Raw genomic sequence first — 25,134 nt, 5'->3', positions numbered from 1 at the left:
TCATAAATACATTTTAGCTACAGTCAACATCTGTGAAGCTTTTACTTTGTCATGAGCAGGTAGAGGGTGGCTTAAAACCAATACAGGTCAAGACTGCAGAGTCAACATTTCAGCTGAAAAGAAAAAGGCAAATATATTTGGAGAGTTTTTTTCACTTAAAATCTCACCATGTGGTTTCATGAGATAACAGCTGTCTTGGGTTGTTGTATTTCATGAAGATTACTGAAGCCACGCATTATCATGACCAACACCACTCGTTCCAGTACACATATATAAGATTATCTGAATAAACAAAGGTGGCAAGAAACAGCTGAACACATCACCATCATACCATTTGTGAAACTCGACGACTTTATGTTTTCATGTCCCTTTTTTTAAGTTCTGAACCATATTCAACAAAAGACTTTCAAACCGACATCAGACTGAACCTCTAAACTGTTCTGACCGAAAATGTCAAGATGACATCTCACATAGGAATTTAACAAAGTAGCTCTGTGAGTGGATCTTTCACAGAGCTCATTTATACTCACACCTGACCTTTAGATATTCTGCCCTCAGAGGAGGATAACAAATATTTGATCATGGACTGAAAAATACACATTTTATGTTTGATGGACAGGAACAATATGTAGATTAGGAATAAATTAATGGGACGATGCCCCATTTCAAGGTGATCCTGCCTCTCATGTCATACTTTATTTTTAGTTAAAGTTTGCTTTATGTAAAAATCTCTGCGTTCTTTATGTTGTGATCTAAATTTTAGACCACAACAGAAACAATGACTTTTGTAGTTTGTTGTATCACTGACACCTCTGGATATTTCCCAAAAGCATGCAGCTTGCTAGATTGTGCCAGTTGAAGTTTCCTTACTTCTGTGATGCTGTAAAACATTAATAAGCGATAGTCCATGGTCATAAAAGATGCATGAGAAGGCAAGAGCAATGCACAACATACACAGCAACAGTCACAATAGTATCACAATAGTCTAGGGACTTATATTAGACCATGGGGTAGTACAGAAAAAACCCAATGACCAGATGGCCCTCGATGAACAAACACTTGGCGACAGTGGGAAAGAAAAACTCCCTTTTAACAGGAATAAGCCCCCAGCAGAACCAGTTTGAGGGAGAGGCAGCCATACACAGAGACCAGCAGGAGGTGTCTAATTAGACTAATGTTACTAACAGACAGTGATCAGCGCCACTGAACTAATTTGCCAGTACAAGTCAAACAATAACTATAGCTACAGTGTAAAGCCGATGCGCAACTACCTTACAGCACAATGACTGACTGGATCTTAAAAGCATAACATTTTCTCTAAAAACACAATTCTTTTTCAGCATGTCATTATAGTCCCACTCACTCAGTTCCTGAAATAATCTAACAGTACTTGTTTGTGACTTTCTGTCTGTCTTCTAATTAAGTGCAAGGACACGGTTCACATGGATTGAGTTGGATATAAAAATAAAAAAATTTCTAAAATGAGTTGCCGGTGTTCTTGGTTGTATTGACGGACCACTGCTAACACTGACAGATGCAATCAAACAGTGGGGCTATACTTGAATGCATTTGTCTTATTTAATATTGGCCTTTTCTATAGAGATTCCTATGTCCATCTTTCCATCATCTTGGTCCTTGTGGACAACAAAGCCAAACCACAGAAGGGTCATTCTGCCGTCTGCATTCCTGATAATAAGCCATGAAATAAAAACAGTCAGCTCATGTTCCCTCTCTAATTTTTTAATTGTTGTCTGGGAGAAACAGACACATCGATTTGTTACCAGATGGACAAGTCTTTGAACTACCTGTAATAACAGATGGAGTGTGGGTGGCTGCTGAAAGGTGTGTTCGCACGGGGAATGGGAGTTCATCCACAGCTGGTGTAACCAGCCAGAACTGTAAAAATCCTCAGAAGCTAAGAGCGAACATGTGTAGATTCAGTCCAGACGGTTCTCATATTTCCTCTTTTTTCCGAGGTCGTCATTTAGGAACGTGGTGGGTAGCCGAAAACGTAATATGGTGACGATTTGTCACCTAGCGTAAAATGTTACGCTTTGGGAGTGAGAACGTGTTGATAAGCCAGTTGTCATACAAATATTTCATGTAGATAAGTTCACCAACATATCCAGCAAACACAACTCGAATGCCTTATGTTCAACCACCATTGAAATGAATGGAATCCAAAATCACTCTTTTAGTCATCAGCCAACCGATATTTCATAAAAATACTGAACAAAGATCAGCTAACAGATAAATCAAATGGTTAATAAATATATGGGACCTCTCTATTAAAACCAAAGGTCTTTTAAGGGAAGTAGAAAATGTTCCTTTGTTCCCGAGACTAAATACATGAAACAGCTACTTGTAAATTTTAATTTAGATATATTGAGTTTGTCCTAAGAATCCTGTAAAACAACTATCCACCCGAGGCCAGCACACCTGGATATAAAGTATTTTGAAAGGGTGCAAGGCTTAGGGTAGAAGAGGAGGGGCGCTGTTTCATATTAAATGTGTTCATCATATGTTCTCCAGAAAGCATCCCGTGCAGCTATTGTTAAACTAGTGACTGAATACGAAACAGTAGAGGAGAGTGGAATCAAGCTGACAAATCCTCATACCATGCTAAACTTTAACATAACCTACATATATGCTAGCACGCAACTTCCTGCCTAATATGGTTAGTGACTTAAATTTACAATTCCAGCTCATTTTTGCACTTTGGGCACACAATAATGCAACAGATGAGCAGTCTACATGATAGGTCCTTCAGCTGGCAGAGAAATGGATTCACCTCAATGATAGATGGCCTCCATTTGCACACCTGATAAAATCCTACTGAAAAATGTTATCATCTCCTCTGAAGTGGATGGTGCCAGGGTAGATCAATTTAATGTCATGTCTTTGACTAAATTCCAGGACTGCTGTACATAATAGATTTTCCATAAAAACAGAAAAGAAGACGGAAAAGCATGAGGACATTTCTCAGTGAGTAATGTCTCAGACTCCTGAAATATGTCTTGCAAATCAAAAATGGCCACGTGGAGACTGCCTCCTTTGTTAAAATCGCCATCTTTTTAACATTAGGAATGTTTACAGCCTGTTACTAAACAGGGTTAAACCTCTATGGACAGCTTCCCCCCTTGAATGGTTCTATGGGTCAATTCTTTTATAAGTCATCTTTTTGGATACTTGAGTTAAGGATATGACCAGTTACAGCTGTAGCGAGTTTGTGTGTAAAAGCCTCACCTTCACTCAGTGGAGAAATGATGTTGTTCGTGTCTTCTGATTTCTGTTTCTGTTTTGCTGAATGTAATTCAGTATTTCATGAATTTCTTACTTTGCACTAGCAGGTATGTGTCTTTGTGTGCTGCACACGTTTGTTAACCAACCGGAAACGACTTTTTCAAGTAACTGTAAGTTACTAAAACTGCAAACTGTAAGTAAACTGTAAGTAACTGTAAGTGTGAGCTATTAAAATCCACAAAATTGGTGTAAATAAATTCACCACAATGCAGGAAAGTAGGTGCCTATTGTTTAATGGAGTGCAATCAGTGAGTAAATAGGTAGAAATTGGTGACATCAATCATAAAAGGTTCATTTTTTGGACATTTTTGGACAATTTCCCCCATCCTCCAACAAGCCGTGCATATTCCATGCCTTTGGTTCCAGACTTTTCCCTTCCCTGTTCACACAACCTGCACAATATATGATCATTACCATATTCAATGACCATTAAATGGCTGAAATTTTGAGCACTTCACTGAAATACTTTGAAAAGAAAAGTGCATATCTGTTTTGCAAGCAAGTTCTTTTGATTGTAGCACAGTGTGAGTAAAGACATTCACATCATAAAGAATACAACCCATAAAATATTAGAGCAGGTTCACAACAGTTCTCTGACAACAGTCACGTGGAAATCTGCTGACTGAGATGACAGGTATTGGGGCTAAAGTGCTGTCAAAGGCAGACAGGCGCTAACAGAAAGGACCGCTGAAAGCTAACGCGAACAACAGAGCTTTCTAAACCTTCAAAAGGAACTTTACAGGTGTTTTATGAGTGAAGGTTTGTTTGGTCTTAAACCAATTGCCATGATTAATGACGAATGCAAATAAAACTGTCTCTTAACACTCTGGGCATCTTTACACTGGTACCTCATACATCAAACACTTCTTGGCAAAAACTCAGGAAAAAAAATCTAATTTGTACCGTTCTGTTCCAGTAAACATTATGTGCTCCTGCACTGCCATGAGATTATCGATAAGCATGACTCAACACAGAGCTCCCAGAGGGGTCCGATTTATTTCAAGGAAACAGTCACAGCTGATTTGAATCTTAATACGAATTCTTAAAAGAGTCTTTCGTGACAGTTCAACTGCATCCAAAGCACCATCTTTATGCTAATTGCTACTAAAAAAGTTGATGCAAAGGTGATGCAATGGACGATCAACCTCATAACTCTCATATCTGCTATCGTATGCATTATGCATTTCATACATTGGCACTAGAAGAGCTGACTAGTAGTCATCCAGGATTAAATGAGAATGTAATTCATTACGGTACTATGATAATGAATCACACGCTCCAAGGAGTAACACATTACCGTTTTAAAAAGTAACAAGTAAAGAGTAATGACACTGGAGCCTGAACAAGAACACAAAGAGGCTGAACAATCTGAAAATTCAACTGTTCAGCCCCAGCGGTCGTACTGGAGCTTTTTATGGTATTACAATATTTTAAAAATATGTTATTGTCTTATTATCTCTTATATATTACTAAAACTCATTTTAGAAACTGAATCTAAGGTCAGATCATTACCTTTCAGACAGCACAAAGTATGCACTTTGCATAAATAATGTCATTTTTTTCTTTTGTGTTTGCAGTAATTTTCTTTACATTTTTCACATGAACTTGGTTTAATCAGGATCAGCCCAACTAAACCCAAACAGAACAACCATAGGCTGCTATCAATAAAATTCCTCATTATCATCACCAGGCTATGATATGATATTATATGCAAAATAATTTACATTTTTACTTCTGTCCAATCAGTTATCCTTTTAACAATGAGTCACGGGTCAGTGTTATTGAATCAGTTCTAAATATACGCAACAGCAATTCAGCTAACTTTGTTAATGAGCACACCATAAGGTGGCCTCTTTATTAGGGAGACACCTGCAGGGCTGAAAAACACAGACAAACCGAATAGCCACACGACTCAATCCCCACAGCCTCCTGTGTCAGAATGACCATAAACAATCAGCTGTTACAAAAATGAACATAATCAACTACATACAACTGTGGATAAGTACAGATTTGGTCATCTACATCCATCAGAGGTGACTAAAATGAATAACCAGTCAGTGTGTACTTTTGCTAAAACCATGTAGCACTCTGATACTACCAGTAGTGATATGTTCTGCTGCACGTGCTCCTGAAACCACTGACGGTGTCCAGAAAAGAACATTGGCTTCATACATAATTAGAAAAGCTTCTGGGAAAACCTGATCTTATCAGGAGAGATGGCATCCATCATACTTTAGATGGAGCTAAAGTAGTTCTAGAAATGTGAACAAATGTATTAAACACCCCGAAACACGACTATCCAGAGCTGGGACCAGGAAGCAGAATTACAGTCTGATATGCTGCTCTTCAGTTCCTCTCCTCCTGTCTTCTCCCCAAAACTTCACTCCGGAGAGAGAGTGTGTGTGTGCTCACAGACCACCAAATCAAAAACCAATAACCAGCAAAGAACAATTTAAGTACATGAGTATAGTAACTCCACCAAAGGGGCTGCTCTAACATGAGCTAGCTAGCTGTAATTGATTAATATATAGGGAAATGAAGTTAGATGAAAGATGAAGAATTACTGCAGGGCTGAAAGAGGCACAAACAGGGTGCTGAGCCAGGTCAGAGCAGTGTTTAATGGAACGTGTGAAGAAATGGACAGGTTGCTGGCGGTGTAGAGCAGCAGGGAAGCGTAGCTGAACTGAACACAGAGTCACAGAGTGTGGAGAACTAATCCAAGAAAAGTAAAGTGAAAATCTGTAGCGGAGCTGCAGAATCGGATGGGTTTCGGGCTTGAGGAGAAGAGCTGATGAGGTGAAGGGCTGTGAACTGAGTCGCAGCAGTGAGAGAAAGGCTGCACGTGAAGCACAAATGAATTCTTTAAAATGTGCTTCCTATGCTGTTGGAGCCAACTGTGAGATCAGTTTTAAAATGCAGGCAATAAGTTGTTCACAATGACACTGTGCAACCGAATGTGATCCAAAATTAATTTGAACTTTGTAAAACTAATAAAAGCCTCCCAAAATTAATCTTAAATACTTGTTTGTATCAAATTCTATTTAAAATTACAAATTTTAGAAGAAACTTAAGTAATAACTTCTTCAAGAAACAGCTTATTTGTCGCTCAGTCTGGCCAGTTTTTTGGAATTCTGGTGCCTCTAATGTCAAAATCCTCACAGTTATAATAATAATAATAATAATAATAATAATAATAATAATAATCTCTAAAGACCCTCAAGGTCACCTTACACTAGAAAAGCAAAATAAAAACATATACACAAAAAGCAAACAAATAAAACCACAACTATAAAACGAATGAAGGTAACAATCCACTATGGCCAAGTAATAATGACGGCTGTGCAGTCCTGAACAGACGGGTTTTGAGAGGTGATTTAAAAGTAGAAAGAGAATTTATAAACCAGAGATCTGGTAGAAGTGCATTCCACAGTCTTGGGGCAGAGCAACTACGGGCTCTGAGTCTCATGGACTTATTATTATGCCAATAGAGCTTTCAGACTGCAGGCTTACTTGTAGTTCCTAGGAGGGAGAGCCTTTGGCTATCAGAGCCCTCTACTATGTTAACAGATACTGTCTGGTGCCAGTACAGGAGCCTCCAGGGTGAAAACCATTACAGTCTATTATCAAATTTTTCATATAGCTCGACATAAGCTTTGTGCTATATTCTGTTGGTCCAAGAGTTGAAAACAAGCCTTATTGTATTGTTACTTATGGTTACATAGAAACTCTGTTGCAGTTATTGTGTGAAAGCGTGTATAGCTAATAAGCATCTCTTTCAGGTCACGTCACAGCTGCAGAATAATGCATTGTAAATGGATATACTAACCATCAACAACAAGACAAACTGGAATTGGACCACATTAAGGTTTAAAGTTTCATCATTTAATGCTGGCGATTTTATCTTATGTTAGATATTTTGAGCTGTGCACTGACATCTTCACCTTTCTGCACCACTTTCTATCTGAAAAATTGTAAAATATCATTTTATCTATAGTTACGATCAAAGAGGCTCCGTTCAGTTGTTCCCTTATTCATGAGGGTCCACTCCATTTGATTTGGCACATTTGTGATGCTGGATGTCCTCGGCGACCCAACCCCAAAGGAATCTGCAACACCAAAACTTGTAACCAGCCTAACACACCTACCATAGTGCGACAAGCAGCATACACCCTGGACAGGTTGCTAGTCTTTTGCGAGGCTAACACAGAGAGATGGTCTTGGAGAGAAAAACAGCAGATTGCCCATTCATTCTAAACAGTGATTTTTTTTATAGATGCCAATTGATCTCACAGCTTATCTAGCAAGTTGGTCCCCCTTGAGTCTCCTGTAAAAGACCTTAGGTTTATCCACAATGCAACAAACAACCAAAATAAGCTACTGGGCTTCTTGACAACCTTAGTGGGCCACAGACACTTTGGCGTGTATTAATCTAGTTTTAGACTTCACTTGTCAAGCACTGCTGCCGTGCTTACAGAACACCACAGATCCTGTTGTAGCTCCACAACAAGAGGAGCCACTGTAAAAAAAAAAAAAAAAGCCCTGATGTGACACAGTTTGGTTACGGTTATTATCCACAAAAATATGTTTTAATTGGAAATTATATCTGGTTGACACCAACACAGACAATAAAGACCTTTCAAGGAGGAATAAAAAAGAAGGTTAATTAACTTTTCAATCTCATACAGTGATCAGACCCCACAGGGTAAGAGGAACATCATGGGAAAAGATTTGGTATATTAGAGGAAATAGTCTCTCAACTTTGATTGAATGCAGTCCTGGAGTTTGTGTTCACCAAGTTAGAATTTATTTCTCCCCTTTGGGTCTGGCAATCTATCAATTTCTCATTACCATCTGCTTTCTAATGCCTGTCCTGATTGTGTGATAAATCACCACATTTTGCACTTCTCATGTGCAGGGTTGCAGGTTTTTTTTATGTTTTTCTATTAACTCTTTTGAAAGTTTACCCACATCATAACAACAGAGGGTGTAACATACTGAGAATAAACATTAACAGAATCATATAAAGCAGAAGGTCTCTTCTACCTCCAAAACAGTCTCCATGAACATTTCACTGCAAAATGTGTTCTCTCCTTTTGAAACTTTATTTATTCTTCTCATCTTCTGCATTCAAATGGCAGCCTGTCAAGACCACCCTCGGGGTTCAAAATCCACACTGTTCTCTGTGTGAAATGTATTTCAGCTTTGGCTTTAAATCAAATAAATAAATATATATTTTTTAAAAGAACAGCTCATATTTCACAGCTCTCCCACAGCATCTGTGGCATATGTGCTTACTCATAAAGTCAAAACGATGTTGTATTCCGGACCAATTTTCATATGTCTTCTGGCAGGGAACAATTCTGACTCGCGATTTGCTGTGAAATCTGAGCTGCTGACCAGCGAGATGTTATTCCCTGCAGCGCTGCGCACACACATGTAAACACACTGAAGTGATAAAGCCTCGAGTCCAACTTTGAAATAAACACCCTTTCAAAAGAACAGCTCTTGGGATGGGTGAAGGACGTCCAGGGGATTGTTCATTCTCCGGTCCCTTTGAGGGAACGCAATGTGACACAGAGCTGGCTGAATAAACCCTATTAAGTATAAGGCTTTAAAGCATGTTATACAGCAGCTACTGCTCTATATGCTGCAGAGGACATGCTCATAAATGGTCTAGAAATCATATTTTTAAGGAAATATTAAATTAATTCCATATTAAAACTTGGGTTGCAATTTGAACTCACAGAAATACCAAAATATAGCGATTAAGGAAGGACAAAATTTCAGCTGTAGGGACTCCAAAATTCATAATTAATAATTAGTTAATAATTAATTTTCTTATTACCTATTCGTGTGGTTATTTTTTGCCAGTTTCACAGATCAAGGCTAAAGTAGTCAAATGTCTTTTTCATACTCAAACTGAGATGACATTAAAGCAAAAGCAACTAAGCAAATAATTCCCAACAGCTGATCGACTTAATACCCCTTACAGCCAGATTAGTTACAACCACTTTGTTCTGACCTGTAAAAAAACCCAAAAAACCAAATGATAGTAACGATCCACCCCTTAAGAAGGACGTCTTCAAATTCTTCTTGTGAACAAATGCAAAAGAAAAATGAGCGTGATGTGAACCGTCTACCGTCTGTTCATCGAAGTCTGATATACTTGATTCTTCTTGGCTTTTAAGTCTGCTCACGTACTTGCATCCAAAAACTATTAAAAACACATTACTGCGCAGATCCAAATGTGTCTTAATTTACAGCTGAAACTGGTACCCAGAATATTAACAGAATTCTCTCTGTTTGAAACAAGTTTGTTCATGTGGGCCTTATTTAGCCATTGTTATGAACTTCTAAGTGATGGCCTGTAAATGGCCTGTATTTGTATAGCGCTTTTCTAGTCCCTAAGGACCCCAAAGCGCTTTACACATTCAGTCATCCACCCATTCACACACATATTCACACACTGGTGATGGCAGCTACATTGTAGCCACAGCCACCCTGGGGCACAACCGGGCCCTCTGACCACCACCAGTAGGCAACGGGTGAAGTGTCTTGCCCAAGGACACAACGACCGAGACTGTCTGAGCCAGGGCTCGAACCGACAACCTTCCGATTACAAGGCGAACTTCCAACTCTTGAGCCACGATCGCCCCAGTGATGAAACAGAAACTCACATTTGCACACGTGAGGTCTGTGTGCATTCATTTATCTGATGATTTCTTGTAGTAATGACAGTTCCAGGCAGCTTCACAGACCCTAAGATGATGTCTTCAAATATCTTTTTTGTCCAGACCAGCCAAAGCCAGAAAAACTGCAGATTTTTTGTTGTTTTGCTTTGAAGAATTCTAAGTGATTAGCCAGTTTAGTCAGATTTACGAATCAGTTTATTTGAAAGGGATACTGCCCAACGTGTCGCTTAATGTATCAGAAATCTGTGTGCGCAAAATATTTCCAATTTATAAAAGCTATTCAAATTTGACAGATCCTTGTAAACTAAGGACAGGCTGAAATCCTGACTTTCAGCAATAGAGAGGAAATGTGTTATTATTATTAACATATGCATATGCATTGCTCTGTCTGTTGATGTAAAAGATAAATGACAGTACATGCAACTGTGCAGCTAGTCTTGTGTATCATCACTGATTTCTCTGCTGTATATAATGTTTGAGCATGAGCTGTGTGCAAATGCAAAATACGCTGGAATTCACTTAATGAATGTGGATTATTAAATACCCTTAAAACCTCAAATCCCTTTATCGACTTTCACTGCAATTCAAAAACTATGATGTACTGTACAGGGAGTGCAGAATTATTAGGCAAGTTGTATTTTTGAGGAATAATTTTATTATTGAACAACAACCATGTTCTCAATGAAGCCAAAAAACTCATTAATATCAAAGCTGAATGTTTTTGGAAGTAGTTTTAGTTTGTTTTTAGTTTTAGCTATTTTAGGGGGATATCTGTGTGTGCAGGTGACTATTACTGTGCATAATTATTAGGCAACTTAACAAAAAAAAAAAATATACCCATTTCAATTATTTATTTTTACCAGTGAAACCAATATAACATCTCCACATTCACAAATATACATTTCTGACATTCAAAAACAAAACAAAAACAAATCAGCGACCAATATAGCCACCTTTCTTTGCAAGGACACTCAAAAGCCTGCCATCCATGGATTCTGTCAGTGTTTTGATCTGTTCACCATCAACATTGCGTGCAGCAGCAACCACAGCCTCCCAGACACTGTTCAGAGAGGTGTACTGTTTTCCCTCCTTGTAAATCTCACATTTGATGATGGACCACAGGTTCTCAATGGGGTTCAGATCAGGTGAACAAGGAGGCCATGTCATTAGTTTTTCTTCTTTTATACCCTTTCTTGCCAGCCACGCTGTGGAGTACTTGGACGCGTGTGATGGAGCATTGTCCTGCATGAAAATCATGTTTTTCTTGAAGGATGCAGACTTCTTCCTGTACCACTGCTTGAAGAAGGTGTCTTCCAGAAACTGGCAGTAGGACTGGGAGTTGAGCTTGACTCCATCCTCAACCCGAAAAGGCCCCACAAGCTCATCTTTGATGATACCAGCCCAAACCAGTACTCCACCTCCACCTTGCTGGCGTCTGAGTCGGACTGGAGCTCTCTGCCCTTTACCAATCCAGCCACGGGCCCATCCATCTGGCCCATCAAGACTCACTCTCATTTCATCAGTCCATAAAACCTTAGAAAAACCAGTCTTGAGATATTTCTTGGCCCAGTCTTGACGTTTCAGCTTGTGTGTCTTGTTCAGTGGTGGTCGTCTTTCAGCCTTTCTTACCTTGGCCATGTCTCTGAGTATTGCACACCTTGTGCTTTTGGGCACTCCAGTGATGTTGCAGCTCTGAAATATGGCCAAACTGGTGGCAAGTGGCATCTTGGCAGCTGCACGCTTGACTTTTCTCAGTTCATGGGCAGTTATTTTGCGCCTTGGTTTTTCCACACGCTTCTTGCGACCCTGTTGACTATTTTGAATGAAACGCTTGATTGTTCGATGATCACGCTTCAGAAGCTTTGCAATTTTGAGACTGCTGCATCCCTCTGCAAGATATCTCACTGTTTGACTTTTCTGAGCCTGTCAAGTCCTTCTTTTGACCCATTTTGCCAAAGAAAAGGACGTTGCCTAATAATTATGCACACCTGATATAGGGTGTTGATGTCATTAGACCACACCCCTTCTCATTACAGAGATGCACATCACCTAATATGCTTAATTGGTAGTAGGCTTTCGAGCCTATACAGCTTGGAGTAAGACAACATGCATGAAGAGGATGATGTGGACAAAATACTCATTTGCCTAATGATTCTGCACTCCCTGTATGTGTAGCCCTCCATTAAAGCATCCAAAAGTATCTTGAACACCTCCAAAGGTAAAATGACCCTGCCTAGAAACATTATATATTGTTCTTTATATCACTGATCCTTCTCAAAAACTTAGCAATGGACATGAAAACTGTAATGTCAAAAGAATCTTCTACACACTTCTGTTCCAGATCCCACAACACATCAAATCAAATCAAATCACTTTTATTGTCACATCACATGTGCAGGCACATTGGCACAGCACATGCGAGTGAAATTCTTGTGTGCGAGCCCCACAAGCAACAGAGATGTGCAAACACAACAACACAAACGAGCAAAATACAAGAATGGCCGACCTGAAACTAATAAATATATGTACAATATATAATAGTGTATGCATTTCTGGATGTGTATACTAAATATTTTCCTACGTGTGTGTGTGTGTGTGTGTGTGTGTGTGTGTGTGTGTGTGTGTGTGTGTGTGTGTGTGTATACACATTTTTACAAATTAAATAGTAAAAATAATAATAATAATAATAATAATAATAATAAAATATATAAATATACAGAGTTGAATATGTGCAAAACAGTGGCATTACTGTACAGTGTGGAGTGCATAATGTTAAAGTTCCAGTAGTGAAGCTGAGGTGTCTATGAAGTGTTCAGCAGTCTGATGGCCTGGTGGAAGAAGCTGTCTCTCATTCTGCTGGTACGGGACCGGATGCTGCAGAACCTCCTTCCTGATGGAAGTAGTCTGAACAGTTTATGGCTGGGGTGACTGGAGTCCTTGATGATCCTCCCCGCTTTCCTCAGGCAGCGCTTCCTGTAGATGTCTTGGAGGGAGGGAAGCTCACCTCCAATTATCCGTTCAGAGCACCGCACTACTCGCTGGAGAGCTTTGCAGTTGTAGGCGGTGCTGTTGCCATACCAGGTGGTGATGCATCCAGTGAGGATGCTCTCAATGGCACAGTGATAGAAGGTCCTGAGGATGCGGGGGCTCATGCCGAATCTTTTCAGTCTCCTGAGAAAGAAGAGGCGCTGCTGCGCCTTCTTCACTGTTTTGTTTGTGTGTACTGACCACGTAAGATCCTCAGCCAGATGTACACCAAGGAACCGGAAGCTGCTCACTCTCTCCACAGCAGCGCCGTTGATGGTGATGGGGGTGTGTACTTCTCTGCACCTCTGGAAGTCCACTATCAACTCCTTTGTCTTTGCGACGTTGAGGGTGAGATGGTTGTCTTGACACCAGTGGGTCAGGGCGCTGACCTCCTCCCTGTAAGCTGTCTCATCACCGTTGGTGATAAGACCCACCACTGTAGTGTCGTCCGCAAACTTCACAATGATGTTGGAGTTGTTAGTGGCTGTGCAGTCGCAGGTGTAGAGTGAGTACAGGAGAGGGCTCAGTACACACCCCTGTGGAGCACCAGTGTTCAGTGTGATGGGGGATGAGGTGATGCTGCCCAGTCTGACCACCTGGCGTCTGTCAGACAGGAAGCTAAGGATCCAGCTGCAGAGGGAGCTGCTCAGTCCTAGATCCTGCAGTTTCCTGTCCAGCTTCGAGGGAACGATGGTATTGAATGCTGAGCTGTAATCTACAAACAGCATCCTCACATACGTGTCTCTCTTCTCCAGGTGTGACAGGGCAGTATGTAGTGTCAGGGCTATGGCATCATCAGTGGACCTGTTGTGGCGGTATGCGAACTGTAGAGGGTCCAGTGAGTCGGGTAGTGCAGAGCAGATGAAGTCCCTGACCAGCTTCTCGAAGCATTTGCTTACGATGGGGGTCAGGGCTACAGGTCGCCAGTCGTTCAATGAGGAGATGGTGGAGGATTTGGGTACAGGGACGATGGTGGCCATTTTGAAGCAGGCTGGGACTACAGACAGAGAGAGGGAAAGGTTGAAGATGTGCGTGAACACTCCAGCCAGCTGAGCCGCGCATGACCTGAGGACGCGGCCGGGAATCCCGTCCGGACCAGTAGCTTTGCGTGCGTTCACCTTCCTGAAGCACTTCCGCACATCCTCCTCAGACACAGTGTGCGCACTGACGTCATCCGCGGTGCGCACACTGTCCGGTCTCATGGTGTTCGCTGCGTCGAATCTAGCGTAGAATACGTTTAGATCCTCACACAGAGAGGCCGTGGTCTGCGGTGTGCTGGTTTTCCCTCTAAAGTCTGTGATCGTGTTTAGTCCCTGCCACATACTCCGAGGTTTGTCAAACTGTTGCTCCACCCTGTCCCTGTACTCACGTTTGGCTGCTTTGATCGTCTTCCGGAGTTGGTAATGTGCGTGTTTGTAGTCCGATGTGTTCGCGGAGGCAAAGGCGGTGCTCCGTGCCGCCAGTGCCGCGCGAACATCTCCGTTAATCCAGGGTTTTTGATTTGGGAAGGATTTGACTGTTCTGGATGGGACGACATCTTCCACGCATTTCCTGATAAATCCGCAGACTGAGTCTGTGTATTCATCAATGTCCCTAGCAGCCACGTGAAACATTTCCCAGTCCGCGTGATCAAAACAGTCCCGCAGCGCAGACTCCGATTGGTCCGTCCAACAGTGCACCGCCCTCCGGGTTGGAGACGTGACCTTGATAAGAGCTGGGTGACCTTGTGTCCTATGTTAACTTTAAACATTTAAACGTAAACAGGGGGAAAGCAGCCCTTCCACAGAGGATTAGCTCATAGGGAGTAAAGTTGAGAATAACAAGATCCCACTGTAGCAAAACACAAACAGACTCTGAAGCAGCTCTTACTTCACTGACTACCCGGAGTAACAGGGTGACTGTGTGGTGACAGACTAACATTATGCACTCCGTGTCTGTGTGTTTGTGTGTAGACGTCTGTCAGAGGGCCCACGAGGAACAGAGCTCTCCCATTGGTCCTCCAGTCAAGGCCAGGACTATATGCTGACTGTGGTCAGCACAAAAAGAACAGCTGACGTGGCCCAACTGTGGACAGAACACAGGGGACAGGACTCCCTGTCAGCTGTGTGTGTTTGTGCATAAAAGAAGTGATTTTGACCAAACTCTTATGTAATACAGTTTTACAAAATTTCGGGAGAATTCAGAGACATATCTTCCCCACTTGGAAACTAAAAAGCCATAATAGGACGGAAAATCCCAGGAGGTGAAACGAGCTGCCATCATCTGTGTCGCACCAAGAGCTATTTATAGTCCCATACAAGTGGTAAGCAAGTAAATATGATAATGATGTCATAGGTGAAAAAGGGCTTTATTGCATCACGCACTGCACACATAAACAGCCAGGTTATTGCAGCAGAAGCAGCTTTTCTGAGCAGAACTACTTTTTGTGAAGGCAGCATTTTGAGCAGCAGCTGCTGTTGGTGTCTGAACTTGTGCAGGGATCATTAAACGAGCCATTAGACTGTAGAGCTGATCATTCACCACTGGAGATGCTGTAGTTTCACATTTACATCAAAAGCACATAGGAGGATGTAGGACGTGAAGGAAACCATGACAGCACTGTAATCAGAGATTTTATCACATCGTATCTAATATCCCCTCAGGCAACGTTATCAATACTTTCACGGCAGCAAAAAGGCTCATCTCGAGGCTTCAAACCCAGCCTTCACTACCCAGCGAGTGAAGTCACGGTAACAACATTCATTTTTGTCTATGTGCAATATAAAAGTCCAAAAAGTCAGGACAATGTATTTACAAAATGAGTCTAAATTTATACCCTTAAAAACATTTCAAAATGTTCCTAAGTCAGTCGGAACAGTTGCCGGATGGTAGAAGTTATTTCAAACTAACACCACAAATCCAAATTAACAGTGAGTAGATTTCCATAATTTGCAAGGAGCAGTCAAACCACCACTGAAAGAAAAGAGGAGAAATTATCCATAGAAACTGTGACAAAGCCCATTTTAATGCACAGGTCTGATTTTCTCTTTGTGGTCAGCAGTCCGGCAGCTTGTACATTAAAGGCAAATGTAATGTAAAAATGATAAATGTAATCGATGCAGACAGCATCTGACAAAACTGCCTTATTTTACAAAGCCAGTAGATATTTTGGCTGACAATCACAAAACATGTCAGAATATTGCAGCTTCAGCTGCTTTGCTTTCAAATTGTTCTTAAAGTTTAGTGCTTAAACTTCAAAAGATAACTTCAAGGTGTTTCGTTCACTGGACAGGCTTTAAACAGAGATCATACCCTCCATACAGTATTATATTTTTTAAATGCAGCTGTATTTAGTCAGTTCCCAGCAGCTTTGATAATAAAATAATTGCTGTAGTCATTTATCACTTTCTGCCATTTTCTGTTTTATGTTTTCACACTTTATAGTTCAAGCAATTCACCACAAAACAAATTTTCAGATGACTCCAGAAAGAAATCCTTTAATGCGGGGCTGTATGCTGTGTATCTTATATCTCCTGGAAGTCAAACGTCTCCGTCAAAGCTTCGTTCATAACAGTGAGCGGGTTTGTGACAGAAGGGATATTGAAAAAGCTAACTCACTTGATGATAGCAAGTGTTTCAAGTAATGTGCAAGCAACTTGAAAGAATCACAAAATAAATCCAAATGGTCTTTTTCATTAAAAGTTTATGCAAAGAATGCCCATGAAGTGGTTACTGCCCAATTGAAGGCTACCAACTTTTATTTCACAAGGTCTGAATGAACATGTTTGTGTAACTGTGTTGTATTCCATGTTACTTCAGTTTGGCGATGGTAGGAAGGAAAAAGTCCCTTTCGACAGGAAGGAACCTCCTTGGCTCCATATTTTCATTGTTGATCAAACACAGCTGCTTGCCTATGAATTGTGCTTATTGGTTCCAATTGCACTTGCACTACAATCACGATTTCAGTTTGTTTGCTGGAGGAGGAAAATAGTGGCACAGTCTACAGCGTGGTTATGGATATTGCTTTTAATTTTATTGCACAAAAGGATGAGAGTGCGATGGTGAAGTGCAAACTGCTTACAGAACAGAAACAAACGCATTATGCTGCTAACAAAACTTCAGCTCTTTGCAAGGGTCTGCACACAAAGCATGCTAAGGCTAAGCTAACCAAGAATCCAGGTTGATGATGAAGCTGAGTGAGTGCTGACCCCAGCCCAGCAGCCTGAACTTCAACAGGTAGCAAACTGATGAGCAGTCAGTTTGCATCCTCTGTTTCCGCCTGTTCAACTGTCTATAGCACGATCTCTGTGGTGACCACTTTGAAGTCTGCGTGTGCTGCTTATTATTTTTATTTTGTACTGCTGCTTTGTGCTCATACCTAAATACTAAAGAATTGAGAACTGATAAGGAACCTGCTCAAACTGTGAAATCAAACAAGGATGTATATGGCCCATGAAGTACATTAACAAGTAGACTGTAACATTGCTATATTGGTGATCAATGTCTCATGTTAACTTTGCATTTCATTTATTGATTGCATAGATTCATGGAAAATTAATCAACAGTGCAACATTTCTGAAAGCGAGCAGCTTGAGCACTCTGCAGTAGTCCTGGATGGACCTGCTTTTTCAGACATTTCCTTTCCGTGTCCAATTTGAGATAAGTGTCTCAAAGTGTGTGAAATGATATATATTTTTGAGTGAGAATTAATAAATACTTTTTTTTTTTTATTTATATGTCCATCATATTCAAACATAATGAAAAAGTACAAATAAGTAATCTCATCAGCAGGGAGCAGTGTCCTGAATGTGTAAAGCTCCTTGTTTTTGTCAGTAACACAGTGCACAATAAATCCATGGGGAATCCTTGTTTAGATGCAATACCACAAGAGTATCACAGCCTGATTTTGTACTTCCATCTGCTAAGCAGTTAACCCAGCATGTTTAGGCAGCTTTGATTGAACATTTCTCTCCTGATAGTGGCACTCGGCTGCTCTCCAACACAACTACGTCTTTTCCAATTGTAAAAGCCCTCCACTTTGGTTAGGAGTCCAAGTCAAATTGAAGGTGTTTGCATACATTAATTCCTCATCTCACTGAGAGCTCCTGGCACAGGAAATGTATGACACACAGCATCTGACCACTCGCCTGGGGTTGAACTCTTAACTAAGCAAAGGATGCGTAAACTTGTTTCCTCACAACGCAACTACAGACGGGTCGCGCTTTTCTCTCCTGCGAAAATACAAAGTCACACCCACTGATTCAGACTTCGACCACCATGATCCGATACAGTTTGAGCTCCACACAATATCATTTTCATGGGGTTGCATATCTATTGAGCGATGCGCCTGACGGGATCCATTACGCAATACGCGTGCACAGCTCGCACAGCCTTGTGTAAGCCTGAAATAATCCCTGACAGTGTGCACGTTACACGGACAATTAAAGAGCTGATCCGTGACAAAGTGGCGAAGAACTGGGAATTTGGTTTGGTTGTTGAGATGAAACAGACACACAACATATCTCTCCAGCCGCGAAGCGAATAACAAGATGAGGAAAATAAACTTTGACAGCATCCTATTCAGCCAAACCAAGCACCACCCAATGCCAGATAACTTACTTTTCCTGCATGACATTCTCTTTGATGGCTCCCAGGGCGGAGTGGTTGCCCTGTTGGAGCCTGCAGGTGGCCAGGTGCCGTTGGTGCTGATCTTTTAGACAGACGTTTTCCTTGCAAAGATCCGTCACCTGGAGCTCCAGCTCCTCAATCCGGACCCTCTGCTTCTCCAGCAGCCCCTGCTGGGTCTCGATGATCTTATTCAGCTCCTTCAGATACTCCGCCGCCTTGCTGGGGTTCTCTGTTGGGTTCTCCATCTCGTAAAAGCCCCGTTGCCCGTCCATGAAGGCGATATCCACAGAAAGCAAAAGAGCAGCCCTCTCCTTGTCTCTCTCTTTCACTCCTCTCTCTCTCTACCTCTCTCTCTCTCTCACGCGCGCACACACGCTCGCTAGTAGTAGGACCGCGCGCAGTCAGATCCACAGAGTCTCCTTCGCTCCGACATGGCGTGTTTATTGTGCAGTAGTGGCGGCTTTGTGGCGAAGTTGACCGCGCTCGGTGCGCTGCTGTACGCCGCTACTGCCGACGCGTCCACGAGCTCTGCACCGCAACACTCTCTAACCTCCAGCCTGCCGCTCCGCACACGGAAAACTCTTTAACCCCTTCACGGCCGGCGGCTAAGCGCTCCGCCTGCGCTCAGCTGTCTCGCTCACACTCACTCTCACACAGTCACACACACACCAAGTTTGGGTTTTGCACGTGGGTCTAATCAACAGGTAGAGCGTCGCTGCTCCTTCACACAGGTGCAAACCCACGTCACTGCATAACTGCATGTTTATTCAGGTAAAAGCGGGAGCTTCTACATCAGTCCACCTCTGTGCGATCCCAGGGGTTAGTCTGATTGCAGTCTACAATCAGGATATGCTGTTCGCTTCAATAGAACAGTGAATTCAATTAAAATTAATGGTGTGGTATCATCATCTTGTTTTGTTTTTACCAAAAAATTACCAAATAACTTCCTGGCTAACTTATCAGCGTTGCCAGCAGGATCCACCATAGATTGTACGGCTGATTGTCCATCCATCCATCCATCCATCCATTACAGTAAAATTATATCTTTTTTAAGTCACAAAGACCTCTTAGACAATATGCTAGTTTTATTACACAGTAAGGCAGATAGTCTCAAGACCCCGAGAAGAGGGGAATTGGCAAGCTTGACGCTGGTTGTGTGATCAAGATGCTACCAATATGAGCTCATTCAGTACTTAATGATGCAGAGTACACTCAGAAGTAAATGTTCTCAGACATAATATGTGCAAGATAATTGTAAAGGGGGTGTTTACTCATGATAAAAGTACTCTTAAATGGCAGTAATCTTGTAACATTCACTAACTTTAAAAGCAATATTGCTCCAGAAGCCAAACACTAAACTGATATCTGCAACGGAGTTGCCAGCATTAACATGTGTTAAAACACAGGTCTTTGTATTATGAGCTACACATTTTAGTGCACAGCTGCTTTGCTTTTTAATGCTACATTAGACTTTATTAAAGGTGGGCTATAATATAGACATTATGCTGTCTTCAGCATTAGAATATTCCTTTTAAGAGGAATCTTCCAGCACGAGTACAGGTGTTAGAGGGAAGAGAGCTCATTAGAAGAAAACCAGAATCTATTAAGAAAAGAGATCTTTTCAAAATGCTGAATTATCGTCTCTGGAGAAAGGGCACAAAAGGGGAACGCTGTTGGTACTGTAACTGCAGTGTCTCAAATAGCAATGAAATTACCATTGTTATATATAAAGCCCCCATCCCCCCCCCCCTGAGGCTCTGCAGCCAATCACATGCACATGCAGCTGCTGCTGGTGCATTTTTTCCTAACCTTCTTCAATACCCCACACTCCTGACCTTTGGTTGGTAAATTGCTATTCTGGATGCCATGCACCACTTGGTTGGGCCTCCTCATCCAAGCATTACCATATATGAAGGTGGAAGAACAGTCATGTCAAGAGCAGCCAAGCCAACTGCTGCTCACTGTAGCAGGTCACACTGCTACAGTGGATGGATAACTTGTGTAACAGTGTGACTTCTCAGCTTGTCAGTATTTTTTTTTTCCTGTCCCGTTTGGATCTTTAGCCGTCAGAATTGTTGTCTGAAGGCCAAGAAAGATGCCAAGTGGATTTACTTTACCAAGTGGATCATCGTGGCCTTGCCATATTGGTCCATTTGATTGACCTTTATTATAATTATGTATTTATTTTATTTTTCATTTTTTAAAGACGGGACAGACATGACTGGGGGATAGGACAGAGAGAAAGAATGAAAGAAAGAGAGGGAGAGAAAGAAAAATAGACGGGAGAGGAGATGGTGAGAAAGGGGGGAAGAAAAACAAACAAAACACCTGGATCACCTGTATGGAGAAAAAAAACAGAAGAGAAAACAAACAACAAAGAGCAACATAATAAAAACGACACCATCACAATAAACTAGCTAGCAGTAGATAACAGTAGATACTTTTTTAATTTCCCCTGGTTGAGAATGAAAAATGAAAACCAGCAGAAGAAAACGAGAGCAATAGAATAAACAACATCACGATGATATATGGGAATATAATTGTAAATACTAAATATTAAACATTATTGTGCAGCACGTAAGATCGACAGCACACAGTGTGCTTTGAGGTAGGAGCCAAAAAGGGTGTAGTTTGTGTGTGTGAGCACCCGTGTGTACACCTGTGAGCATGGACGCGCTTGTTTTTAAAAGGTTCCTTCATGTAATGATCTGCTAGAGGGTGTGGGGGGGCCACAGCCCCGTCCTCCAGGGCATGAAGCAGGTATGGAGGAGATCAAAACTCCAGACATCCAGAGGTCCTCAGAACACAAGAGACCAAGGAAGACCAACAGAGGGGCAGCCGCGCCACTGTCCCAGAAAGAGCTGAGGAGAGTCCCAGATGAGGGCTCACTCAGCAGCCATGGAGCAGAAGCCAGGGGGGGTTGCAGTGACGCGCCCGTGAGCTCCGCCGGCAGCCAGTTTATCAGTATTGCACTTTATGGCCTAAGGGATGTATTGAAAATGCAATCAGAAGGTCAAGCAGTAATAGCAAAAAAGGTCAGCTGAGTGCAGTTGTAAAGAGTAACGAAATCTGAAAAATTAAAAAATTATTGTTTTTAATTGTAAAAGATGTTTTTTTATTCAGTTTTACTTGTTGCACTGTATGTGAGAAATGACCAAAAGAGTACATTTATATTTTTACATCACCTGGAGTTAAAGTGGTTATTCTGCCTTTACTTCATTTGCTCATATTAGACATGACTATAGTTTCAGATGGTGTATGTGAAGTAATCTCTGAGCCAAAAACTCGAGCTTCAACCTTCTCAAAACATTTTTTTTAATACACTAGAGACAGGATGTCCCTAATATGGTCGTCTAAGGCACGGTGCTTTGGTTGTGAGTGCAGATGCTCCACCCAACTGCTGTTCAAACCTCCACTCTGCATGGACACTCAATCAAAAGACAGTTGGAGGGGAACTAGGAAATGTTTCAGACACCGAGCCCCAGTGTAAGATAATTATTATTTTTAACAGTGAATCAAATAAAGTTTCTTCCTACAATAAAAAAATAATGCTTGCTAATCAAACAAATAAATTAAACCAGTACTCATTTTAAAATTAATCCTGTCATATAAATGTCAAATAAATGCAATAATTAATGGTTTATGATCCAGGGTAAGCGAAACCCCTCTCTCCTCAATAGGAGAACAGTATTTCCTCCGATGTGTGCAGGCTGCTGCAGTGTGCACATCTTTTAGATTAACTACACCTTACATCACGGTGCATCACAGCCTATGAGTTAATAAAGCCATTTATCTTGTTTTTCGCTATATTGCAGCAACATAAGCAGATGCAACCTTCATCTCATATTGGTGCTGAAACCACACCGTAGCGCATAATATAGATCTTAAACTGCAACCTTAATTGTCTTGTTTCGGCACTTTTGGGATATAATATAGAAGAAAACAAAACAAACAAACATGTGAAGCTTGTCATTACCTCTGATACTCACATGCTGGAACTGCTGAGTGGTTGTTTCACACACTGATTGCCCTCTAGTGGTTTGCTGGGGTCAGAACACATACATTCACCAGTGACAGGGTAAGTGACTTTTGACAACCTTTGCTCGTTCTGTGCATGGCCAGTAATGCACAAAAATCACACTAAGTCAAAACATACAAATTAAAATTCTTGGATTTGCAGGACTCACAAACACAGTACAGCAAGCCAAATTCTCTCTGCCATCACCTGCCAGCCACTTTGATGCATTGCACCACAGCTCTGATGAGAAAGCGTGGAATGATAATGTGCATAATTCACCAAAAAAGATCCTGTGATCATTCGCTTGTAGAAATCTTCAAAGCATGGAGGAGAGTGGAGACAGAGTGCATTGTAGAAAAAGAGAGATTTTTTTCCCTCCTCTTTTTCACAGGTTATATTTAGACACCCGTGGTATTCTTTGCTGTCTGATGATGAAATAAGTTTAGTCTTGTATCGGAGCTCCATGGTCACAGTGCATGTTCACGAAGAGAATATTTTCTTGATCTCTGGCTCACGGTGAATCTTTAGCTTCATTTCATAGAAGGCCATCGTGCCAAAGGTTGCTACAGTAACAGTGACAGGAGTGGCTGTAACGCCAGAACCCATGTGACCCCTGAAAGAAATACAGACTGAAGTGGCTGAAGCGTGAGCCTCATATTCCCCTCCTCAGACGTCGATAAGGAGGAACCTGTGTTGGGTGGCAAATTGGAAAACACACATGGGAGTGTGTGTTATTCTTGTCAAGCTCACAGCTTGCGATTTAATTCAGCTGTGGAGAGATGCTATCCTTCTTTCTGCTTTAAGACGGAGAGATGGCCTTTTTACAAAAACCTCAGTGGACCGTTTCCTTCCTTCACTGCAGAGAGGAGATGGTTTCGTGCCAGTGATGGATGATGAAGATATGATTTTATAGCCTCTTATTAATTCTTATGACTTCAAGCAGGTAGTTAGGGTATTGTATCCACTCCATCAGCTGCTTCATCTAGTTTTGATGAAAAACAAACTGACCCCTCGGGAAAATTTGTGAAGGATTGAGGTTTCAAGGTTAATGACTATTTTGTCAGTGAATATTCTAAATCTGATTGTTGAGAAAACAATAAATAAAGATTAGGTATTTGTTGAAAATTAACAATTGATTGTGGGGAAAAAAAGTCTCTCTCCCAAATTCTGAATACAAAGCCGTGGATTTACCAGAAAAAATTTAATTGTAGGGTGAGATGTAAGTCCGGCTGTATCCCAGAAAACATTTCAACACTGACTAACTGCAGGCAGTCTTTTCTCAAAGACTAGTCATGGTTGTAGTTGCACCAACATCAAGATATGAATTTGCTGTTGACCTGCGTGGTGTAGATCATTCGCTGATGTTCTTCCACTTTCCGGCAAAAAAAAGTTCATATTCAAGAGCTATCTAATAACATGGATTAGCTAAATCACCTAGCTTAAAATTACATTTAAAAATTGCCGAGGCATTGAGCATGGTGAAATCTGTGACGAAATACACAAATATAAAATACATTTATGGCCCCTGACCTTTTAGCCTGCATTGCCCAATTCCAATCTGGCCCCTTCACCCTCTCACTTTGTGAAGAGTCTAACTCCATGTGGAGTCCTTTGAAGCCACCGAATGGATCTTTAATGTAAGGATAGGATAGAAATATGGAGATGAGCATTGGGACACCCTCACTCTTCTTTATAATAAACTAGTGCATGTAATCATCGTCTTCACAGATGTATCTGTCCTTGTATCTGACCAGGATTGTAATAGATGATTTTTTTTAAAATTAATCGTTTATCATTTAAAAGGCACCTAACTCAGTGGATGAACCAAATTTAAATTCATCACAAAAACACCCAGTTTGTTCTCATTTCTTTAGCAGAATGTGAAAAAATTCCAAAGATAAAAAGTTTGACAGACATGAAATGGTTTGTCAACAAAGTCATTGCCAAAGAACTATTAGCAGAAAACTCAGCATGTCTCAGCATGGTGTGCAGTTTATCTTTAACCTCCTTGGACCTGGCATCCACATGTGTGGACATCACATTTTGGGTTGTCTAGACCACAATACTAAATTTTACTCTACAAGGATCTGGTATCCATTTCTTAGAAACTACATCGGGTAAAAAGATCATTCTTTGTTTTTACGTTCATCAGGTCCCAATCAGCCCAAATAGCAAAGAGAAATTAAAAATGCATGCTGTGGAAGAGTTCGGGTCTTAGGTGTCACGGCCTGGAGGTTCAGCTGGTCGCTGATCAGCTGTTTCTCTCTATCTCTCTGGTTCGCTCTCTCTCTCTCTCACCTGGGTGGAACTCATTATGGGTTCACGCCCTTGGCCCACGGCCTCGGAGGAGGAAACACCTGTGCCTCATCAGTGTGGATGGCATTTAAGCCAGGAAGCAACGGCTGTTCTTCGCTGGATCATTGTGAAAATCGCGTCAGTGAAAGTTGAGCGTCTAGCAAGTGTTTTTCCATGTAGTTGTGTGTTTGG

General features: G+C 41.3%; 1 protein-coding gene across 5 annotated transcripts in view; it reads right to left on the bottom strand.

Annotated features, from left to right (window-relative positions):
* Window positions 1–19,300, bottom strand: part of iqsec1b (IQ motif and Sec7 domain ArfGEF 1b) — a 234,352-nt gene extending 215,052 nt beyond the window's left edge. For 4 of the 5 annotated variants that reach the window (XM_040003174.1, XM_040003177.1, XM_040003175.1 and 1 more), the window contains exon 1: window positions 18,621–19,300. In XM_040003174.1, coding sequence (XP_039859108.1) covers window positions 18,621–18,901 — 281 coding nt within the window. In that variant the 5' untranslated portion in view covers window positions 18,902–19,300. The remainder of the gene's footprint in view (window positions 1–18,620) is intronic. The other variant, XM_040003184.1, reaches the window with a different exon arrangement.
* Window positions 19,301–25,134: the final 5,834 nt, after the last annotated feature.

Source organism: Simochromis diagramma, unplaced genomic scaffold (assembly GCF_900408965.1).
Source record: "Simochromis diagramma unplaced genomic scaffold, fSimDia1.1 OVJJ01000646.1, whole genome shotgun sequence".
NCBI classification, from domain to species: Eukaryota; Metazoa; Chordata; class Actinopteri; order Cichliformes; family Cichlidae; genus Simochromis; species Simochromis diagramma.
The sequence above is the reverse complement of the archived record's forward strand: the minus strand, read 5'-3'. Positions and strand labels throughout refer to the sequence as shown.